Source organism: Struthio camelus, chromosome 1 (genome assembly GCF_040807025.1).
Source record: "Struthio camelus isolate bStrCam1 chromosome 1, bStrCam1.hap1, whole genome shotgun sequence".
In the NCBI taxonomy this organism is placed as follows: domain Eukaryota; kingdom Metazoa; phylum Chordata; class Aves; order Struthioniformes; family Struthionidae; genus Struthio; species Struthio camelus.
Genome location: NC_090942.1, coordinates 205,439,138 through 205,462,283, shown reverse-complemented (window position 1 = coordinate 205,462,283; position 23,146 = coordinate 205,439,138). Strand labels below are relative to the sequence as shown.

General features: G+C 43.5%; 1 protein-coding gene across 3 annotated transcripts in view; it reads right to left on the bottom strand.

Annotated features, from left to right (window-relative positions):
- EXPH5 (exophilin 5) overlaps window positions 1-19,386 on the bottom strand; it is a 37,875-nt gene extending 18,489 nt beyond the window's left edge. Inside the window, exons 1-2 of one of the 3 annotated variants that reach the window (XM_068930314.1) lie at window positions 19,148-19,386; window positions 1,539-1,696 (exon numbers count right to left, since the gene is read on the bottom strand). In XM_068930314.1, coding sequence (XP_068786415.1) covers window positions 1,539-1,696; window positions 19,148-19,266 — 277 coding nt within the window. In that variant the 5' untranslated portion in view covers window positions 19,267-19,386. Of the gene's footprint in view, window positions 1-401; window positions 1,503-1,538; window positions 1,697-19,147 lie in introns of those variants that run through there. The other 2 variants (XM_068930316.1, XM_068930317.1) reach the window with 2 other exon arrangements.
- Between the last annotated feature and the right edge of the window lie 3,760 nt (window positions 19,387-23,146).

The following is a 23,146-nucleotide window of genomic DNA, read 5'->3' as shown; positions in this document are numbered from 1 at the left end:
AACAGCGTGAATGAGCGAATGAGTACTGCTCACAGATTAGGGAAATGATCTGTGGGTTCTGCTATTAAAACACAAGGAACTGGAGGATATCAGGAAATAAGACTTCACTCAGGAATAAGACACTGCATCTTTTCTTTTTTCATTTAAAAACCACATGTCTGAAAGAATACAACCGCCTGAGAATGCCTTATCCAATGACCACAGGAGAACACAAAACAGAAATGAACGCAAAGTGTCACTGATATAAACAGCAAGAGGCAGCATTTTGGATCTCGTCCTCAATAAAATGAATAATTCATGTCACGTGATTTGAAACTCATGTGTAATATATTGCTTTCACGTCAGTGATAATCATGGTGCATTACAAGATGCTGCATCCTTTACCCCCTGCAGAACCTAACCTCTTGGTGGTACTGTTGGACTCGGCAGTAGTGGAGGTGACAGCAGGAGCGTTCTAACAACCCTCTGCCGAAGCCACGATGGTCTAAGGACGTAGGTAAGACAGGGCTTGCGGGTAGAAGCAGTACCTTTTATTAAACCAACTCATACAGTTGGAAATACCAGACAAGCCTTTGAGGCACTCAACCCCTTCTTCAGATCTGGAATAGAAATAGCAGCTTTAAAAGTCAAATACAAGATGAGAGCAATTACAGAGTTAGATAATGCATTAGCTAGACCAACTCTGAAAGAGGAAAATAGTAGATAGCTGCAGACTAGAGGGAATGCGGCAGAAAAAAGGGCAGGAAACAGATCTCTATTTTATGTAGGTCTGTAGTTTTAAGAAAATTATCTTTCGCTTTTTTTTGGAAGTACTGTTCTTTTTACGTGATTTTGCATTGCTGTGATGCACAAACAGGAAGAGCTAAATGAAAAGCATGCAGAAATGTGAATGCAATAACAGCATATATTATGCATGAAATATGGATGAAGATGAAAAAGAAAGTATGTATGCCATTTTTGGCAACGATACCATGCTTTTGCATGTATTCATTTTGGATGAGCAACAGCATCCGTGAAATGAGATCTCCAATAGCTGCTTCTCAGTCACACGAACTTTCCAGGCTCTGTGTCAGCCACTCTCACAATCAACACTGGCACAGCTTTAGCCCAGCGTTATCAGCGAGTTTTCTGCCAGTACAGTCAAACCTCTTTCACCCAAACCCATGTTACCTGCTTATTCCAAATGTCATTCAGGTACTTCTGTTTCCTTTAAGAAAATTAGGTAGACAAAAAGAGTTTTTGTATGAAGCAAGTATTATTGCTTTAATTGGGAACCAATCACTATATTTACTATACTTACGGAAATTATAGGATAAGAGTATCAAGAATTGTGTATTGTGACTCATAGCTATGCTTTTAGCAGAATTTGCTTAAAGAAACATACTCATTTTGAAAACATATTTTTGGCAAAACTTTTACATGAGAAAGAACTCAATGCAATTAAAGAAACTCCTTAGCTATTCAACTCTAAAATACTCTAAGACATTGCTTTGGTGACCATTATCATACAGGAAAGAAACTGGAAAAATGCAACTCACTGGTCTTTTTGCTCTTCTGTAGCTGATGCTCTAGTGGTTGTCTCAGCATTCTATTGACATCAGTGTTATTCTGAAATTTTTTTCTTTGTATTTCTTCAAACCATTCTCCAGTCACTCCCGGCAGCCCTGTTTCAGACTTCTTCCTCTTCTGAAGTTTTCTATAAAGGCAAAAAAAAAAAATTAGTTTTAACTCATTTTAGATAGTATGGACTTATTATTAGGAACTCTTCCAGTTTTCCATGCAAATATTTACAATAAATTTCTGCAAATAATATGACTTTAAAATAGAATACAGGGGGACATGATCAATTCACAGCTATCACACGAAAGATTTCACTGACAGCAGAATTATCCAGCTCATCAAAGAGATCGTGTGACTAGCTTAACTGGACTAGTCATATGCTTACATTATTCCCTGCCTCAAATAAGTGTATCCTTCTTCCTTGCAAAATTGAGGTAATAATTCATACGCATCTTAAAACTAATTGAAAGTAAGATTAAGTTGAGTCAATAACCCAATTAAAATAAACAATTCTGTGACAAAGCATTTCTTGAAAGATTTATCCATTCATTTAAGCAGAAGTAGTAAGATTGTTCTGATTTTCAACAAGAAACTCGCTGAGGTGCTGACAGTGGGACGCCTACCCCACATTCCCAGTGTAAAGCAGAAAAATAAATGTGGAAGTCAGCTCACAGGTATTCACGTGACATGTTCAACAAGTTTATCACATTTTCCTCTTTCCTTGCTGCATAGTGATTTTGCCTGTGTTTAATATGTATATAACCAACTTATAATGAATATGAATGTTTTGCCAAGCAGATGCAAAGACTGAGCAAGCAATATGGATGTGGCTAGAAGTGAAGAAGTTGTCCAGGACCAGATTCTGTTCTTGCACCAAGTGGTCACAGGAATGAACTGTTTATCTGGACATAAAAGAATAACGTGTAGTGGCAAAGAAGTCTGAATAGCGCAGCTGCATGCAAAGTTACTTGTTTTCAAATTACAATATACAAATGCCTGAAGTTCAGATGCAGAGGTGGCGAATCCACACCCCAGCCTATTCTGATGGCAACAGAGTAAGACTTTGTGCACAGCCTGCAGATGTAATATCAACATTTTAACAAGGCTTTCACGTAAATCCTTCATCTTAATCTGCGGTAAAACCCACGCGCAGCAATAAAGACGGTCTTAGAGACCATGTATTATTTCACTTATCAATTTAAACAAAAATCTCTCATTCTCTCTTTGAGATAACATTACTTCACAGAACAAACTTAAAATTAAATGTCTGGTCTGGAAACGTACGTACTTCTATCTGGAATTGATATGGAGTATATTGTTCACAGGTGCACCCACTGTGCATCTGATGGCATCTGAAGAATAGCAGGGTAGGACAGAGACATTTTTGGTACGTTAGTGAACCTTTCCCTAGGAGACGAACACATGCCCAAGTACTAGACACTTGGAATAATCTTACGCATTACAAAAGCAAAAATGTTAATCATCACAGATACTTCTGCACTGTGGGAGTGATGAAACACAGTAAATGCCATCTGCAGCATGGAAAACAGTTTCCCAGTAATAAAAAACAGGAGAAGGAGATGAACAACGTGCTCTCCAGTGCCAAATTCGTGACCTCACTGATGTGGCCTTAGCACAGGGGATCCAAGCTATCAGGAGGAGTGAAAGCACGCCGAGCCAGGCATGAAGTATTCGGGAGTGGCTGCAGCCGCAGCGATGGCCTGGAAAACAAGCACATAGCCGTTTTGCTGAAGTCTTGAAAGATCTCTTATAACCCATCCCTGCAATCTTTTTATGTCTCATCAACATAGATGTAAACAGATAATTTAAATAAAGTAGATACATTTTACATCTCAGGACAGCTTTGGAATCTTTTTTTTTTAAGAGGAAGCCATCAGTTCAACCAGAACCGGTGAAAATCATGTTTAGTATAGTGCCATCTATTGGTAGAAAACAAAAATACACTTGAGTTCCCTATCTTACTAAACTTCCAGCATAATTTTTCCTAGGATAGTTCTTCAAGGCATTTTCTCACTGTGGTGATTCTTACATTATTTCTACATTAATATCTCTCTGCTTTAAATTTATGCATTCCATATAGAAGAAAAAAATACCAAAAATCCCCTTACTCTAGCATCTACCATATCGGACATGGCGCGAGCATTCCAGCCACTGCAAAGATGTATTAAAAACCCTGCCCAGACATGTAACCAAACATGTAAGGTCTTTACTGGCACATGCCTGGCACTCTCTGTACTCGTTATCTGGGAATTTGCTGCTTATGAATTGTGCTATCATCTCCAGCTCACGAAACAAACCCTTCACAGTGCTTGTGCCCATTTATACACACCCACCCACACACATATAGAAACCCTACATATATATACAGTTATGTGAGTACAGACTCATACGAATACGATACAAAATAAGTGTATAATATCATACAACTATCAAATATCTCCGATTTGCAATGACTCCCAGCCAAACCGCATCATCTCACTACAGACCGGCCCTGTCAGGTCCACGCGCCCCCTCACGATACCAATGAACGACAGTTGTGATCGGCAAGGAAAGCCCATCTCCAGGAACAACTGCAGCAGCAGGTGGGCTCTGCAGTCAGAATTGCCATGACCTTGCCTTTGAGGCAGCGCTATCGTTACTCGAATGGCAAATTACATATTGAGACACTGCTCTGAAGGAGTGTCAAAACACCTACATGCCCTCTACACCAAACATACTAATCCTACCTCCCTGCCTGCTCCATCCCTCTTTCCTACTTGTTTCTCTAGAGTCACGTTAGACACTGTGAGCCACTTCGTCTTGGGAGGAGACAACATGATTGCGGCTGGCGAAAGCGCCCCTGAGCCAGGCATCACTTAATCCTGCAGGATTAAGGCAGCTCCGCTCCCAGGCTGACATACCGACGACTCGAGAGCAGGCAGCAATCCAGAGTGACCTCACTCAACATTCCTCCTTTGCTTTTCCCATCTATCATCCCACACAACATCTCAGCGCATGAATCATTTGGGAGCGAGTCTTTTGCAATGTTTTTAAAAACATCTCTTCCTTATTGGCATCAGTGCGTCCCAACATTTCTTACATAGAGATCTCTAGGGAAAAGCCAACCTAAACGTTTGCATGTGTTAAGACTTTCATGTGGGTTATCATAAATCTTGCCAAAAGAGCTGTAGTCTCTACCTGCCACTTCCTGTTATGATAATAAGGAGCTTCTATTGCTACTGTAAGAAGAAAATTATTTTCTCTACCATTCTCATGCTGAGTGAAGAGCAGAAGTCAAGCGTGTAAGGCAGTAGAAAATGGGTTGCCAAGCAAGTTTTTGGGAAGTTTCTGCTGTTTGCAGGGGACAGAGGACTCAATCCCATATTGCCAAAGTAAAAATTATGACTCCCACTGATTTCTGGAGAAGCAGCGTTTGGCCCAAAATGATTCTTACCACGTGCAAGACAAGGGAACAGATACGCGGCCATCACCAAGCGTGCGGAGTCCCGCTGGGGAAGGACAAGCAGACGCAGCTCACCAGATCAAAGCACTCCCTGTCTGAAGGCGCTGCATATAAAGCAGTGCCAAAAAGCATTCGACACCGGCTACAGCAGGGAAGTTGATCTGCAAAGGCAGCGACCTAAAACAAACTTAGGTCTTTATTCTGTTTATATTCCTCACTCTGCCAGTGAGGAAAGGCTGAGATACTAAAAAATAGTACCCAAGAACCGTTTATTTCCTAACTTTGTGCTTCTTCACCTTACCACCTTCCTGCTGCTTTAGACATTATACCCCACTTTACATGACTACTTAATTGTCTAGAACGCTGTGGCTGTTATCGTAGCCACAGGTAGCTCTAAAACGCATATGCAAGAACATTGTCTTGCTTACATGTTCCTTGTAATTTTATAAAAATTATTTAAAGACACACTTTTAAGCTGCCATCTTTTTTATAAAAGGGGGAAAACAGTAGTGACAATAGCACAGACTACTACAGCTGAAGTAATTTTTAAAAAATTACTATCCACCCTTTCACATAAACATGCAACAGCAGTTAACAACAACGTCCTGGTTTCCACGGGGCCCAGGAAGCTTCCATGGCAGGTTAATCCTAGCAGGAAGAGAAACGAGCATTCACAGAGCCAAGATACTCTTTCCTAGTATGTCAGACACACAATAGGCCAATTTTCCAAGGCAGTCTTCATTCTTTGTAGCTGGAATTTTTTTACTTACATTAAAGCAATCTTTTATTTATTTTTCTTTCTCACTGTTTTCTGTTTGGATAATGTCAATAAACCAGGTCAGCCTCATTATTATATTTAAAACATTATGCATACGTATATGAATCAGAGAGGAAGGAAGACTGACTCTAGTGTTTTGGCTGTATGCGCCACGACAGCGTATACAGATCTAACTGCCTTAACCCACTTATTTTTCTTTGGCCTTCACATTTATAAAATTAAGCATTTCATGCAATACTTCTCTGGAAAATTAAGGCCTCCCCATGCCAAAATGCTTAGAGGTTATTTTATTTTTGATTAACAAAATGTTGTGTTGGTAATAATGCTCGACTCTAACCTGCTAGATAGTTGCTTATCAACCAGTCAGATTTCATTTACCCTCCCCCCACATATATTTGTTTTCTAAGTCTTTATACGTTTTATTAGTATCGCTACTGCTGTCATTTTTTTATTATGTATTGATTTTATAATTAACACACTTAGCTGCCTACCGAAGACATATTTGCTTCAGTATCTAAGCAATAAAACTGCAGATGTGTAAGGGCAAAAGCGTACATGCCCCAACGAGAAAGCCTGAGGAGTGTCCTGGTTCAGCGATCCCTTCTGACTGTGACCCAAATACCAAAGAAATTAATAAAATGACTTTCACTGTCTTCAACAGGCTTCCGATCAGGCCGCTGGAGTCACCCGGTAGACCCCTCTGGGTGGAAAGGGACAACTGAACATGCCAAGGAAGGTTCACCTTCACGTAAACAGCAAAAATTTCACAGTCCAACACCGAACTCTACGGGATATGTTTTCCATCCCAGTTTGAGGAATGCATCAAGTTGTCAGTTCACAATTATTCCCACATATTTGGATTCTGAAGCTATAAAAAACCGGGTGAAAGACGTGGGGAGAAAGTGAAAAGAGAATTAATCTTCCCTTCGGTTTTTCTCCCACACTGTACATTTTTCGAGACAGAGGTACTGTACATGGAAAGATCCCACTCCTGCACATAATCTTGATACCCACCTTCCAGTACACTTTCAAGCAGCAAGTAGCGTTACTTAAGCAGATAGCTACAAACAGTTCATGTCATTTCGTCCCCAGAGCACTCTACTGACACTAGACGTCAGGGAGCAAGGTTAAGCCCTGCCACGTGCGTGCGTCAGGGATACAGCAGGGAATATGCGGGCTCTCCCCCTCCCGAAGCTCCACCCTATCTGCTCACGGGATAAATTCGTCCCTTCTCCCCTCTCTTCTTTTTAATTAAAAAGTAGAAAAATCACAAAATCTGACTCAGTCATTTTGTTTAATTCACTATTACATTTATATTTATACAGTTCTTGTGGAACCTCACAGAGGACGAGCAGCAGCCTCTCATCGCACATAGACACTGACCGCAAACAAAGCGCAGTGCTGCATTACCTCCGCTCAAGGGTTTTACCCACTTAACTTAAAACTGACCACTTGCTCCGAGAAAGCCTAACAGCAGCGATGTGTACTTTCATTACACTCAATCCACAAAGGCAATGAGATTTTATCAACATACGTGAAACATTATCACTAGACTCCCACTGTGTGATGAACACCTTTCCACTCTGTAACTCATACCGTCTTCGGTGTCTAACAGTTTTTTAGCTTAAGCTCCCTCTGTGCTGTGGCTAAAATCACCTCTGGCTTTCCCCAAAGCATTAACTCCTTATATTAAACTATATACAATGAATTTCCCTACTACAGACTTCTTATTCTAGCTGCTGTTTTCCTTCACCGAGTCCAACACTCCATTTCCCCTTTGAACCCTTGGCTGTTCCCCCAGGCGAGAGCACAGGATGACACTTGCTTCTGACCTAGGCAACTATGAAATCTTGTAAGGAGCTGCCAGGGCAAGGACAAAGCTCCTTCTCGTGGCAACCGCATACATTCGGTCTGCTCCGGCAGCTCAGGAATCCAGAGTTCTCAGTGAAAGCTCAGAAATCAAGAGCTCAATGACTGTTTCCGCAAAGTTACGATTTTTAAAGCACGAAGCACAGCAAACTGAGCTCACAGGAGCTAAGAATGTATTAAGCACCCACCTCAAGCTGTAAAAAAGTCACAAAACATTGCTGTTACAATAAACCTTTCCCTTAGCAGCCACCCTGGCTTTAACAATTAAAATATTATTTCAGCCCCACTGGAACAAATAAACAAGGTTATAAGTATACATTTTCTTACTGTGCTTATAAACAGTTAGAATATGAAAGCTTTTAGTCCTTTAGGCAGCTGATCAACAAGAGCGAACGAAGTTAAAATACCACTAGTAACGTCCCAACGGCCAGGGACTCTCCAGCTAGTGGGCTGGATTCCCTGCCTTGTCCTCTACTGGGAGTGCAACATAGGGGAAAGCTCTAAATGTGAGAATGTTTTACAGATTTACAATCTCTCTGCACAGGCTATAAATGATAGGTCAAAATCCCATGTGCAGCGTAAAGCATGTACTGCACTTTATTACGCTGTCAATACTCACAAGCTACCTACCAATACTATCCAGTAACAGCAAAACAAATGAATGATGCAATGGAGAGGAAGACTATCTTTCATCATTAAAGTGTGCCACATAACTTCTGACTAGTAGCAATTAATATCTCTACTGAGATGACTTCATTAATAGGAATTTCTATTAGCATTAGTAGATACTAATACGTGGAAGGGGTATAATTCTGCATGGAAAGATTCTGATTTGTTTTGCAGGGGTGGATGTAGTCTCAGTCCAAAAACATCACATGTCAGGAGTAAGTTCTGGGCTCCTAAATTTCTGTCTGGGAAATCCTATTCAGAAATAGGGAGATATATCCTGTGTGCCACACATATATGTGAACCTCAGATTTCTGAACTTTTGCAACTACATAAATCAATGTACTTGAGCACGTGCAACCAGCCCAGTAGGCCCGCCTACTAGATGTCTGGAAATCCAAGGCAACTCTGCTCGAGTACCTGGTGCTGATGGGTTGGAAGGCTGAGCTTCAGGCCTTCTTAGGTTTCCCAGTAAGTCTGAAGCTAATGATTAACAGCAGACCTATTTACTCTTCCAAAGTAGACCTGCCAGTTGATTGTCATTTCTTTTATAAATACTGATAGCACGCTTAGAGACAGCCCTCTGTGCAAGCAATATACAGCTCAGCCATATATTACAAATTGAACTGCCTTTCAAAGACATACCACACTGATGGCATTCCTCATACTACTGCACGGCTTGCTTTATACAAAACCTTTCCTAGTTAACAGTATAAGAGAAAAAAACAAGGAAACAGAAACAGGCCAGGGGCAACCTCTGAACGATGGGAATAGGTTTCACGTAAAGACCAAGGTCTCTACAAGCAGGTTTGTGTGGGATGGCCCATGGACCTGGACGGAGCTCTAAAACGTGCAGGCTGTAAATGCACTTAGGTATTTCTTTGCACAGAGCTAAGCTTGAATCCTAAGGCTCTCAAAATACACCTTTGCAATCTCATGTAACCGTGCAGTCACACACACACATGGCTGAAGCTGAAGCAAGATTCTGCTCAACAGAAGTAACATAACGTCACAATGTATGTACATACAGTTTATGTGTTACTGTAATAGTGCAAAAGCTGTGCTTACATTACTTCATATTAGGGAAAGCAGTTATTAGCATCGATGTAAAATCTGAAAGTAGACACTAGATGTTTTTCCTCTGGAAACATAATGCTTATATGCTTAGGTGGATCTTCGGCCATAGCAGTTCAGCATCTCATAATTTATCACAATTCTTCCAAAGAGATGGAAGTGCCACCTCCATCCAAGACGAAGACGTGGAAACAGAGACGCCCCAGGACCAAATGAACGGTTTGAGATCATGGAAATCCCCATGCAGAAGGGAGCAGAACGCAGAGTCCCCAGTCAGGCTGCTGCAGCCTTCCTAGGCAGCAGCTCTCTGCACTTGGGCCTCTACATCTGGACATACAAAGCTGCAGCAAGCAGAAGTATTGGGATTTCTTTATTATTCTGACCACAAATGAAACTGCAATTTACATACAATAAAGTACAAATAGAGTGCACTTTTCTTTTCATCACTTACTCTTAGCTTTAGTTATGTATTGATGTGTTTGCTCACAGCTAGTATGGTACTAATACACATACTATTTATTTTTGAGATAAGAACTGATCCAAAAAGTGTAGTTCCTGATGCAGACATTTAAATAGAGCTTATTATATTTAATGGTGTTAACATGATAATCTAGCAGCAAAGAATGATTGGAAATAAATGTCATGTGAACATTTAGATGCAGAAACCTTCAGGAAAAGTTACTAATTTTTTTCCTACTTTATTTAATGCATTTCTCACATGAATTCTGTAAGTCATGGAAAGTTTCAGACTGTCAGCACTAGGAAATTAACTCATTTTTAAATTTAAGACAAGTACAGGAAAGGTAGAACTAAGGTCTGTCCCTAGACTATATAACCCTGTATAAGAGTTACGGAACACAGGAAAAAATACAGTCTGTGTGCCCAAAGCTCAAAACTCCATTTGGCCAAACTCCACTCAATTAGAAAATGAGATTTAGAGAGTAAAGAGATTTTAAAGGATGATTAAATCCTGTACACATAAACTATTGGCAAAAACTAAATTTTAAAGGAGAAAAGAAGATGGATACATGCGAGGTTTTTCAAATACTGTCAAAATCCATATGCATCTGACACAAATCAATTAACGTCAGCTGAAGTTTTGACATACAGTCCACTAAGCTTTGTTCACAGAATCACAGAATGGTTGAGGTTGGAAGGGACCTCTGGAGATCATCTAGTCCAACCTCCCTGCTCAAGCAGGGTCCTCTAGAGCACATTGCCCAGGATCACATCTAGGTGGGTTTTGAATATCTCCAGCGAAGGAGACTCCACTACCTCTCTGGGCAATGTGTTCCACTGCTCTGTCACCCTCACAGCACAGAAGTTTCTCCTCCTGTTCAGGTGGAACTGCCTGTGTTTCAGTTGGTGCCTGTTGCCTCTTGCCCTGTCGCTGGGCACCACAGAGAAGAGTCTGGCCCCATCCTCTTGACACCCTCCCTTCAGATACTTGTACACATCGATCAGATCCCCCCTCAGTCCTCTCTTCTCCAGGCTGAACAGGCCCAGCTCTCTCAGCCTTTCCTCATCTGAGAGATGCTCCAGTCCCCCTGTCTAACAGTTCCCAGCCGTCAGACAGGTTTCTCTAAGAGCCACATTCACAGGAGGTGCAAGTGCAGCACACCTAGATAGACCTAAGACAGATTTAATCTAAAGTACCTCAGGAATGAAAAGCACCAAAACTACAGCACCTCAGGCTTCACAATGGGAAGGCGAAATCTCGCCATGACCCTTGCTTAGGCGTGTATTTCAGTATGTGCTGCAGACACGGACAGGACTACAAGGCACGTATAACCTGAATGGAGCTGGGCCAATTCTAGGAGTGATGTCCAGCCACTATGAATCGGACGTGTTTCCGTGCTACGCTTTTTTGAGTTCCTGACGTACCCAAATTAATATTTGTGAGATATGTGCAAGGATCCGAAGTGGTCATGACAGAGTCTGTAGAAGCTGTCAGTACGTGAAAACATTTTGGAGGACCTGCCAAGGCTGCTCATTGCAGACTGACACAGATCCTTCTTCAAAGTAGTGACAGGCAAAGCACACTGCCCTTCACTAGTAGTGCCTTCTGGAGTACCAGTGACTCCACTGCATAATGCCACTGGAGCTTCAAGCAGCTTTAAAAGACATATGTAAGAAAGCTGAGCTAAAGCAAGAGTGACCAGGCTTTGCTGTTGTTTTCAGCATTTCAGATAGCTATCTTCACGGCCCTGCCCTACCTTCGTGTCCTGACTCTTTGCCTGCTTAGTAGGTAGCTGCTGTCCTCCACCTGATGGGCGTTTCCAATTCCCACTAATGTCAATTATTATTTTAACTCCTGCATTTGAACTGAGAAGGAGACAGAAGGTATTGGAGACATAGAAACATTACAACTACTAAGTTCAAACCTGGGAAGTACACAGACTTCCTGCAAGGTACACGAACCCTTAAAGGGGTCACAGCTCCACGGAAAAAAATAACAAAATAAGGCATTCTGCATTAACTGTTCCAGAAAAACTCTCCCTATGGACTGTCTACACAGTATCTCTTTTATTCGAGATTAAGGGCACACAGAATACCCGTTAATGCTGGCTTGTACTGTTATAACTGACCTCAGCAACTTATTCTTGGAGCTTTGACAAATTATCTATGAAGACAAAGCCCAATTAATACCTCTTTCTCTGTTAGCTTGGACTAAGACAATACCTACCCACAGGCTTCAAGATAAGCCTTGGCTTAAGCGTCATCCGTTTCAATAAATATCTTCCTTTGTGGGTCCCTAGTGAAATCAGCAAGTGGGCTAGGCAATAAAAATAATAATCATTATGAATTTCATTTTTAAAACATTTTGTCACTTATAAATACAAACTTCAGTATGAAGACTGGCACAACGCCTGCGTTTGAATCAGCATGAGTGAAAGTGCCCTGAGCACATCCTTCCTCCTCCTGGGGGTTTGGCTGCCAGGGCTCAGGGCCAACTTGGGCAGAGCACAGCTGGTGGCTGTGAAGAAAGTAGTTGAGAAGAAAGCCAGTGGCCTCAGCAAGGACCTTCCTGGGCTGAACCCTGGCTTCATATATGCTATAGGAACTCCACTACTATCAAGCACAAATAAAGACAAAGCTTTCAAGCAAAAGACTGACCTTTTATAACACTTAAAGAAGATTATTCTGAAAAGACAGAATCAAAGAATTGGCAGCGGTGCTGGTCCCCATTCTGCTCTCACTCTCTATAAGGTAAAACTGGAGTTACACAATGGGCTTAAGTTTAGTTAGTCCAGGTCTACACTGCTAAAACTGAAATAAAAAATGGCATGCTTCTCTGGGGCTTCTCCTGCAACTGCACAGCAGATTGTAAACCTCCCAACCTTTCTCAACTCATTTAAAGTCACAATCCTTTACTTCAGGCCCCATCACAATATGTTGTTATTTGAAAGTAGCAACGAGGAAAAAACGTGGCAGTAACTTGATACACAACTAAACCAACTGCCTTTGGTTACAGAAAGCAATCCCACTCAAACAACGGGAATCCCGCAGTGGGATTAGTTATAATAGCAATTGTTCACCAAACCGAGGAAAGGTTTTTAAATCACAGGCTTTCCTGTCAGTTTTGTTTTTATTCAGAGTTATTTAGCATATTAGCACTTCAGGGCTTCAAGGACCTGTTTTCGTAAGTGTTTACAAACCACTAAACATGCCAGTGGCACAGTATCAGTAGTAAATAATAACAGTATCTCCTTCACAAACAAAACACAACAGGGCAATCATACCCTGAAACATCCTGGGTGGAGTATCTCTCATGAAAGAATTTCTTTATTAATGCTTTGTTCAGGGAGGGAACTCCAATGAAACCACGATATACCCATGCGGTGGTGCCCTGGTATTCTCTCTTCAACCACGGAGTTTATGGACACTCTGGTGTTGTTTCTGAAAATCCTTTCTGATTATAAGGAATTGGGGCCCTAATCCAAATCTCTAACACTCAAGAAGTTATTCTTAGTCATCCAAGAGGCCGCAAGAGGGTTAGTCAAACTACTTCTGTGAATATGCCAAAGCTGCTCTCAGGAATAAAGGCTGCAACATCAGATCCCTCCAACTGTAAGCAAGTCAGAATAACTAAAGCACTAAGAGGAGGCTGTCTATGGCTGCACCTTGGCAATAAAGTTATAAGGTGATAAGTATGGAAAAAAGGGGAAATATATGCATTTCCTACACAGCATTTCATTCTCAGCTTCTACTGTCAAACCCTTGAGAGCAAATGTCAGCCAACAAAACACAGCAAAGGATTAGCTACAACAAATGATGAACTCAGTAAATGATCTGCCGTAAGGCAGTAAGAACAGTTGCATTCCTGTAACAAGTAACTACCTCCAAATGATTTACTGTAGAGACGGAGTAGAACCAAGTAAGGAGAGGATTCACCTTTCCCACAAGAATTATTTGTTGTTAATGGGTCACCAAAGAGAGAAGCAGAGTGGTGCTAAGCACGTCTCCCAGTTAATTTATTTTGCTTTCCATCAACAAACCCTTGCTTTGCTGCCATCTCTTCTCACTGCCATTGATCTATAAGAATAAATCTAAATACACAATCAAAAACAGAATTCTACCTGGAAATAAACACAACAAATTAAAATAGAGGGAATAAGTGCTATACTCTCCTTCTCTCCCCAAATCTGCATGGCATTTCCCCCCCCCCTTTTTTTTCAGTTCCCATTCATAAATGGTGGCTGATGTCCAAGATATGTTTTGGAACTGGTAATTAAATTTTTTCCATTCTTCCTACTAAAAAAAAATCCTCATACAACACTGCTAAAGTTACTTCTAGAAAGATGACCTAGCTGGTAGGCTGCTAAGCAGTGATCTAGGTTGAATTCCCTATTCAGTTGCTCAGTTTCTCTGCTATTTTCTATGCATCATTTGGAAAGGAAGACAATAGTATTCTTCTTTTTCTCAGGGATTAATAAATTAAAACCACACAAGACTACTGAATGTAGTGATAACAAGGAGAATCATATGCAATAGAAGAATATCCTAAATAAAATCAAGTAATTAAAAAATTCAGAGCTCTTCTGCCCTTTAACATAAATTTTCTATTTATCCATAGCTGTTGTGCTACAACTCCCAACTATTCATTTTTTGGACCTGGAAATGTATCAGCTACTCATGCCACAACCCCCTACCTGCTGTTTCTTTTACGTAGTTGGCTCCATGTTTCCTTGCTCCTCTTGTCTCAGCTGTTTCACCTGGGCCCCTGTGCTGCTTCAGCGGTAGAGATGCACCTCCGCACTGAGCCGGAGCCTGCGCTTGACAGCCCCAAGGCTGACAGCAAAGACACCTGCTTGGGGACTGTCTGCCTCTGCTCTCTGCAGAGGGAGGAGTTGCCTCGAAGATAAAGGGCAGCAGCTCCACCTCTGTCTCCCCTAGCTTCATGCCTTGTTGCTGCTGAGTCTTCAAACAGGCACTGCCAGTCCCTTTCAGACCTGCCAGCAATCTGACATGCTGTCCAGGAGAGACTAGAAGCAGCCAGCTTGCCCTTAGTATCTTGCCCATTGGGCTCTTGGAGAAAGGAGAGAAAAGAAAAGCACCTACAGGTTTGTTAAGCCTTTGGGACCTGGGGCTTTGCATGCAAATATCAGCTGTCACTTCTTTAATTTCTGTCCCCAGCAGCTGCAGAGCAAAGCCTGAGAACACGATCTGGGTGCACCCTGAAGCCTACAAACCAGAAACCAAATAAGATCTGGAATGTTTTTATCTCATGATTTTCAGGCCTATTTTGTTAAGTGTGGAAAGCTGACTTGTGGTATTATTACCTGCACCTAGAGCAAATATTCGTTGCGTCCTTATGGAAACTGAATTGTTAGGGAGTTATCTTAACATGATACCGTCCTCCGGACAAGTCATCTGCCTATCTCCTCCTAGGCATCTAACTTAGACTGAAATATTTGGGACAAGGAATCTTCTTCTTTATGCATCTGCAAAAGCATCGCTTTTATTAATCAGGCTTACTAAAAGAGTATTTTGTGGCAGAATCAGACGTCTGTCCTTTATACTGTAGTTATTTTCACACAGCAGCACATATATATTGATATACAGACCATATATTTCATTTCTTCTCCCACACTAATGCTAATGATAGATTATTTTTGCGAGTGAATATTAGGAATGAGACTGGATTCGATGACCAACAAAGAATACGGACGTTGAGCGTTACATAAGACCAAAACTGATGTATATTTTTAAAATACGTTATGAAATACACGATTACTACGTTTCTGTAGTATTTTCAGTGTATATGGCAGTGCACAGTCATGTGAGTTATACCGAGGCTGGCAGTTCGGACTTCTGTGTCCTTTTTTCATGGGAGAAGGACCCCGTGACCGATGGAGCCGGCAGGTTTTGTTTGCTGTGGCTAGATAAAGGTATTATTCAGAGTGACCACGAGAGGGCACTATACAAAGGAGAAAAGAGGCAAAAAACGCCATCCTGGAAACTAATAGGTCAGTAATAAGAACACGTGAAAGTCCAACAGGTCACTGTTTATTTCTGCGCAAATGGGACAGCAAAATCGAAAGTCTTCTAACCCAACCCATGCCTGGAAGCTATCAAGGGCTGGCACCAAGGAAGCATAAAAGGGGTCGAGCGTAAGCAGAGGATGTGCTGCGGCATGTGCTGTGGCAGCAAGGAGGGAAAGCCCAAAGCGGGGGTCTGCAGCTCAGGTTGGGCCTGCAGCTGCACAGATGTGCTCACTGCAAAGGTCACACTCTCCTGTTCCTCACAGAGCGCCACAAAGGGAAAGAGAAAAAGAAAGGGAGGTAGAGAGGGGTGGTATAAAACAACCAGCCTTTTTCCAAAGAACGCCCCCAATATGCATTTAATTTCATGAAGAGATGGGGCTCTCCAGGTGAAGAGAGATCTACCAGCTTCTACCACGCTTTTAGTGCAGACAAGCAATGAGCAGAAAAAACACACTGTCCCACTGGGAACCTCATGGTTACTTCGCTGAGAGCTCAATACACTTGAGGAAGTGGTATTTCATGCTGCATTGCAATATGTTTGTGTGAAAATCAACTTCCCCGAACCATCGCTGGCATTTGTTGGACAAGTAAGCCATGCAGGACATCACAATTCATCTTTTGAAAGTAGATCTTATTTTTAATGTTTGTCTTTCAGAGTTAATTGGTGTTCACATTTGCTTGTATACCATCAGATGCAGCTTGTCAAAAGAAAAGCCCATTCCTGCTTTTTTGAGATTCCCAAGTATCTAGGAACGGCTTTCAATTTTTCGCTGTGCTTTTAAAAGATTTACAAATAGCTGTATGCTCCTCATATGGTATGAGGCAGCATGCATAAGATCAGGGCCGTCATTAGAACCCGAGGTGTGGTCTGCCAGCAAAGCGTTCATTTCCTCTGTCAACTCAGTCCACACTGGTCTATACACAGATGTGCTATATTGTAACCAAAGATGGTCAGGGAGCAAACTTGAGCAGCGGGCCCACTGGTTTACCATTAACTTGCTCCCTAGCCCTTGCCAGCTCCACCTAGCTCTTTTCAAAACTATGCCCCAGAGCAGTTTGGGGGACAGTTCACTTCAGTGACTTCATCCAAAAAAGTAGCACTGATGAAACCGCTCCTTCCATCCCACATCATCTCCTGTATGCCTCCATCTGAACCATGGCACAAACCAAACACCTTCAACACCACACTACAAAAGCATCACAAGAGTAGGCTGCAACAGTGCTCTGACATTATTTCAAAACCTTTGAATAGAAAAAACATGTACCAAATAATAATCGAAATAATAATAATAATGACTTAGAGCCAAAGGCGCAGCACACGGGACCTAGAGGAGCAAATACTACTTTGTTTAAGGACCTCTGAAGCTCACTGCGGTCATGTAAGAACTGCAGGATTTGGCCCTCCAGGGCGATCACTGTTATTACTTAGATTATAGTAGCAACACCACAGAGACAGGAACCCATCTATACTCATGACGGGAGTCCTCTGGCCTAAAAGCTTAGAGTAGACCATGTAGACAGAGTGAGGAAGAAAGTACTTCTATCAGGCTCAAGAGAGATTAAGAAACTTGCCCGAGGACACATACAAAACTTCTGACAGATCCAGGAGTTTAACCTAGATTTCAGTATGGCACCTTAATCATAAACACTTTACCTATCTTCTGCTCAAATTATTTCTGAATATCTCTTCAACTGAGATTTATAGTAGACTCCATCTCAGTAATGCATCATCAGCTGTGTCCTGTTATACAGTGAGTTTATTTTGGCAGCCTTTGCGTAAAGAGAAGGCAACTTCTGTCAACAAAGGCATAGATCACAGATGAAGAAACAAATACAAATTTGGTGGTAGGTGAAACTCTTGAATTCAAGAGGAGGCTACTGCTTCACAAGTCTACATAGAGAGTTGGTAGCCTCACTGCATTTGCTCGATCTTTAAAGTCAAGGCCAGAGTCAAGGCCATCTTACAACTATCCAGCCATGTACTCCATCAAATCTAGCAAACCTTCCTCCTGTTTTGTCATAATGAGATAACTGGAACAGAAATTAATGAAGGATAAAAAGGTAATACCAAATTGTGGAGCACAGAAACTGACAAACTTAACTTTGTCTAGCTTCACGCTCTGTGGAAACCTTGACATTTTCCTGAAGGCAAGTCAGTGTTGACATGCAATGTTTAATCATGCCCATCATAAAATCCACTTGACAGAAACAAAAATTACACAGTACAAAAATCCACCTGATAGAAACGTTACTCATTAACAGCCCTTTGTAGCTACCAAGAATCTACTACTTGTGACAAATCCCCAGGCACGAATCTGAGAGGACGCTGCCTTCCACCGGCAAGCTGTCCACAAGGTACTCCAAATCTCATCTGGAGGAATAAATAATAACCTTTTAGGCTACACAGTTCATTTTTTAAATATAATTTTATTATTTTTTTGACATTTGCTTTGACTGTCAACATACATACAGCTCTGGTGGTGGTATGCGGGTGATATGTTAGAAACAAGGCTGAGGCTGTTCTGCCTCTTTGTATGGTTCACATAAGGTGTTGTGACTTGCGTACATCACGAATGCGTAGTGAATTCAATTAAATGACTTGAAAGGGTCTTGTGAACAATTTCTCAGTCAGTTGAGCGTCTGGCTTGGTTTCAGGAAGCTGCCAGGATCTACTTGGGAATCAGCCTGGGACCGTAACTGCCGTTACGGCCTGGGCTGACCACTTCCTTGCAAGGTCCTGCAAAACCTCCCCACCACCGTTGCCTCCCCAGGCACAAACCTTCAGCCAGTACCCTTCAGAGACAGCGACAAAAGGCAGAAAAGACCTTTTTCCCTGAGAAAGGAGACACACGGAGAAGCAGTCGTGAGTCTGGGCCACCTCTCTGACAACGTGCATTTCTCAAACGTCCAACTGCTGCAAAGCAGAAGGGGCTGCACCTCCGGCCTGGGATACGGCTCTTGGGCTGCCCGAGGCACCTGGGATCCCCCGAGGCTCTGCGGCCCACCAGAGGCACTCAGGCTCCCTGGAGGCTCTCGGGATCTCCAGCGGCCCTCGGGCCCCCCGGGGCACTTTTGGGCCCCCCGGAGGCTCCCCGGAGGGCACCGGAGCTCCGCGCCGCCGGCAGGGACACGCGCCCCCCGGCGCCCACAGGCGCGCGCGCCGCCCTCCGCGGGCCGCGATTCCCGCCGCCGCCCCGCGTGGGGGCACCGTCCCGGCCGCGGGACCCCCGCGCGGATCCAGCCCGGTACCTGACTCTGTCCTCCTCCGCCCGCCGGAGCTCCGAGTCCCTCTGCAGCACCTGGAAAATCGTCCTGGCTTCCTCCTCGTTTAGGAAGCCGAGGTCCGGCCCCCGAGGCGCGGCGCTCATGGCGTGGTGGAGGCTCGCGCAGGCGGCCGGCGGGAGCGGGGCGGCGCGCGCCCCCTCGGAGCCGCGCGCGGCCTCAGCATGGCCGAGGCCCGCGAGCGGAGCACGCGCCGCCGCCCCGCCGCGCGTGGGGCACCGCCCCGGAACGGAGCGGAGCGGAGCGGAGCGGTGCGGGCCGGGCGGGGCGCGGGGGCCGCCCCGCTGCCGGAGCAGCAGCTCGGGCGGTGCCGGCGCCCTGCGCAGGCGGGACCGCCCTTGAGTCAGGTGTTTGCGCCGGGCGCTTGGCCTCTGTTTGGTTTGGCTCTGCCCGAGCGAGGAGCCAGCCCGCCCAGAGGGACCGGCGGGAAGAGACAGACAGACAGACAGACAGACAGACAGACAGACAGACAGACAGACACACACACACACACACACAGCACTGACAGACAGACAGACACACGTGCACCCACCCACCCACCCACCCACACGCACACACACTGCACTGACAAACACACATGTGCACCCACAGACACACACACACACACACACACAAACACAGAGGCACGCTGACACAGTCACAGACACACAAGAGACATGCACGGAGACACTGACAGACGCACACACACTGACACTGTCAGACACAGAGACACTGACAGACAGACAGACAGACACACACACACACACACACACACACACACACAGAACTTGCACCCCTGTGCTTCTCTGTTCTGCCTCAGTGGATGGATGTTTTTACGCTCATGAAAAGTGGGTCCAAAATGTTTTTGTTTTTGTTTTTTCTGCAGGGAAGGTAAGGGGCAGTGTGTGGGAAGTTTTCACGAAGAAATGGAAGCGAGATGTTCTCAGCCTCCCTGTTACTGCTGCGTCTCAGCAGCAGTTTCATCCTGCGTTTCATTCGGACGTGGATCGGGAAGACCCACGTGGGTTTGAGCAGCTCTGTCTCTCTGAAGGAAGTTGCCGATGTCTGTGGCTGTCTAACAGGCGCTAGCTGAACAGCTTGTAAAAAATCCTCTGAAATATTTCGGTCAAAGAAGAGAGGCTTTATTCAGGGCTGAACTGCAGATGTGGTCACAGCTGCATGGTGAAGGAAAGGTAGATGCCGGTGTTGTCCTGGGAAAGCAGGAGTGTCGCGTGGCGGGATGCGGCAGGAGCGGGGTGAGCGTTGCACAGCGGCGGTCCCGCACAGCCGGGTGCCGGAGCGGGGCTGCTGGAAGGGTGCCTCCCCGCTAGAGCTGTGCAAAACTAAGGACCTCAGAGCTCAGTGGGAACAATAGGTTCCAGGAGGCTCCTTGTTTTGGTGTAGCTTCTGGCATCTCTAGGCTGGCCCAGAGAGGAACTTACCTGATTCCCGATGGCAAAGCAGCAAAAACAAGCTACGAAACAACTCTTGAAAATACAAGGAAAGTATTATGTTGTTTAGCAGATGCTGAGAGGAGGTGTCTCCCACAGAGAAAACAGCAAGCAGACCCACTGGATTTTTAATAGAGTACAGAATCCGTCTCTGACTGAAGTCCAAACCTGTTATTTCCATTTTTTTTTCTTTTATCAGAAAAAAAGCTCTCCTATGGGCTAGAAGGAAACTACGGAAAAGGAATGTCAAGACAAAGATTTGTTCCTGTTTTGTATATCCTTCGTGGCTTCGTTCCAGTAGAAGTTGAGTTTTTCCTGGGACTCTCCCAGGCGGTGTTTTGAATATAACGACTCTCTCTACTCTCTCTTTCTACCTAGCACCTGCAGGCTATGGGAAGCGTCGGTCACAGTGCTCCTGGATCACCCCAGATCTACTCCCAGGGCTGAGAAAGAGCACAATGACATTCTTTTCTGCAGATCCATTACAATGAGCTTCTAGGCAATAACAAGAAAGAAATAGGTTTTTCAATCTCTGCTGACTAATGGGAATATTTAGAGGAGTGCTGAGTTGGTACACCAGTAGCTCTAGAAAGATGCTGTCATTCCTCACAATGGTTATTATTTCAGCTAGTTTCATCTAGAGTTTTTAGGCATTTGGGTACAGCCATCTCATATGGTAAAAAGAGCTTCATTTACACAGCTTATCTTTCATGGTAGATCATCCTTCCAAAACGGATCCTGACTAAAACCAGATGCTACCTATGGAGTCTTCTACTAGAATTTTATTTGTGAAAAATAACCATTTTCCCATACATCTCTTCATTACTCCACCTTGCTTTCAAGACCGTGTTCCAGCATTTAGAATGTCTACCACCTTAGGTGTTTTATTTTTTGTTGCATAAATCCAGGACAGGAGAGGGACTTTTTCTGTGATTTTTAGCTAAAAACTGTTCCAGGAAGCTACAAAAGTGTTTTCTTATAAATAAGTAGTATTTCTTCTATTTAGCAACAGAAACAGAGGGCCAAAATAGCATGTGAAAGGCTGCAGACATGAGACATGTCTATTAGTAATGTTAATTGCCAATGCCACTAAAGAGGATGCTGACACGCACACCTTAATTATAGGGCAAATTCTTCAAAAACTGCATTTTACAAATACTGTTGTACTAATGGGTGGCGTTAACTCCATTTACTGTCAGTGGAGGCTTCAAAGCGCAGGACTCCAGAAAGCCAGAGGGGTTGTTTCTGAAAGCTGAGCTGTAGCTAGAGAATGTAGGCGAATGTGCAGCAGGATTGGTTGAATGTTGCAGCCATTGGCCTCCAGGCTTGGAAGAGCTGTAAGGTCTTGTCTGTTCCTGTTGAACTAATTACTGTGAAAATTGTCACGCAGATTAGTGAAGGCTAGTTTCATTAACTCCTTGCATTAAGTGAAAAAGACTTCATGGCAATGCAAAGAATAAATGTGAAGCATCTTTCATTTAAAATGTATTGAATCGGCTTACTGTGTTTGAAATAAATATTTCCAGCACTAACCTAGGTCAATAATATTTGATCATACTACTTTTAAAAAATAAAGCAATGCTTCCCTGATTAAAAAGTCCATAATTCAAATCTCAGTTTACTGTAGTAATTGTTATTGATTTATTTGTATTGTGTTAAAAACTAGAGGTCCAGCTAAGTTAGGACATTGTGGGTTGCGCTGTTTCCCCCTGCCAAACACAGACATTTCCACTGAACGGTATCCTGCAGGATCTTTAACGAGGCCCTCAGCTCCCACTTCAACAGGGCTTTGCATTTTCATTTAGGCATTTTAAGTGTGAAGTGGTAGACTTTGATGGTTGCCTCGATGTCAACATCCAAGTGATGCTCATATTATTATAGCTTTCTGTGTGCTGCACAACCCCTGTGAGGCAAACAGGGAGCCAGGACTGGGCTGAGCAGGTTGTGGAGCTCAGGCCCATTGTGTCTACCCTGAAACTGCCACAGGCTGTAGGCCTACTCCTGTGAAGAAAGCTAATCTTCAAGATACACCACGTTCACAGGTTGCATCTTGCAGCCTATATGGCTGCAGACTGCTCCTTTCACGGAGCAGGTTTCCTCAAGCACTTCCTCTGTGAGTCTCTTCTTGTTCACGGTCTCTTCTTCTCCTCCCAATTGCTTGAGCAGTGGCTGCTCCCTTCCCCCTCTTCTAGACTTTGGCTTACCAGCATGTCAGACTTCTTCATCTTGCAAGTATTACTTGGTGCTACTGCCTCTTTTCTTTGCGTCTTCCAGCCTCATATGCTGTCTATATGATTTCGGGGTTGTTGCTGCTAAAATAGATCCCTTAGGGTGGGAAAAGAGGGCAACATGGCCAAATAGGATATGTTTTTTGCCTAAAACAAGAAAAAAAGCAAGAGTGATAGCCTGAAAGCAGGCTAGCTGTGTATAACAGCAGGGAAAAGTGTGCATGAGAGCGATCACGTGAAAGCAGCTGCAGCTGACCCTTGCACTTCATGATGCTACTGTCCTGGTATTTGGTGCTGCTTTGGACAAT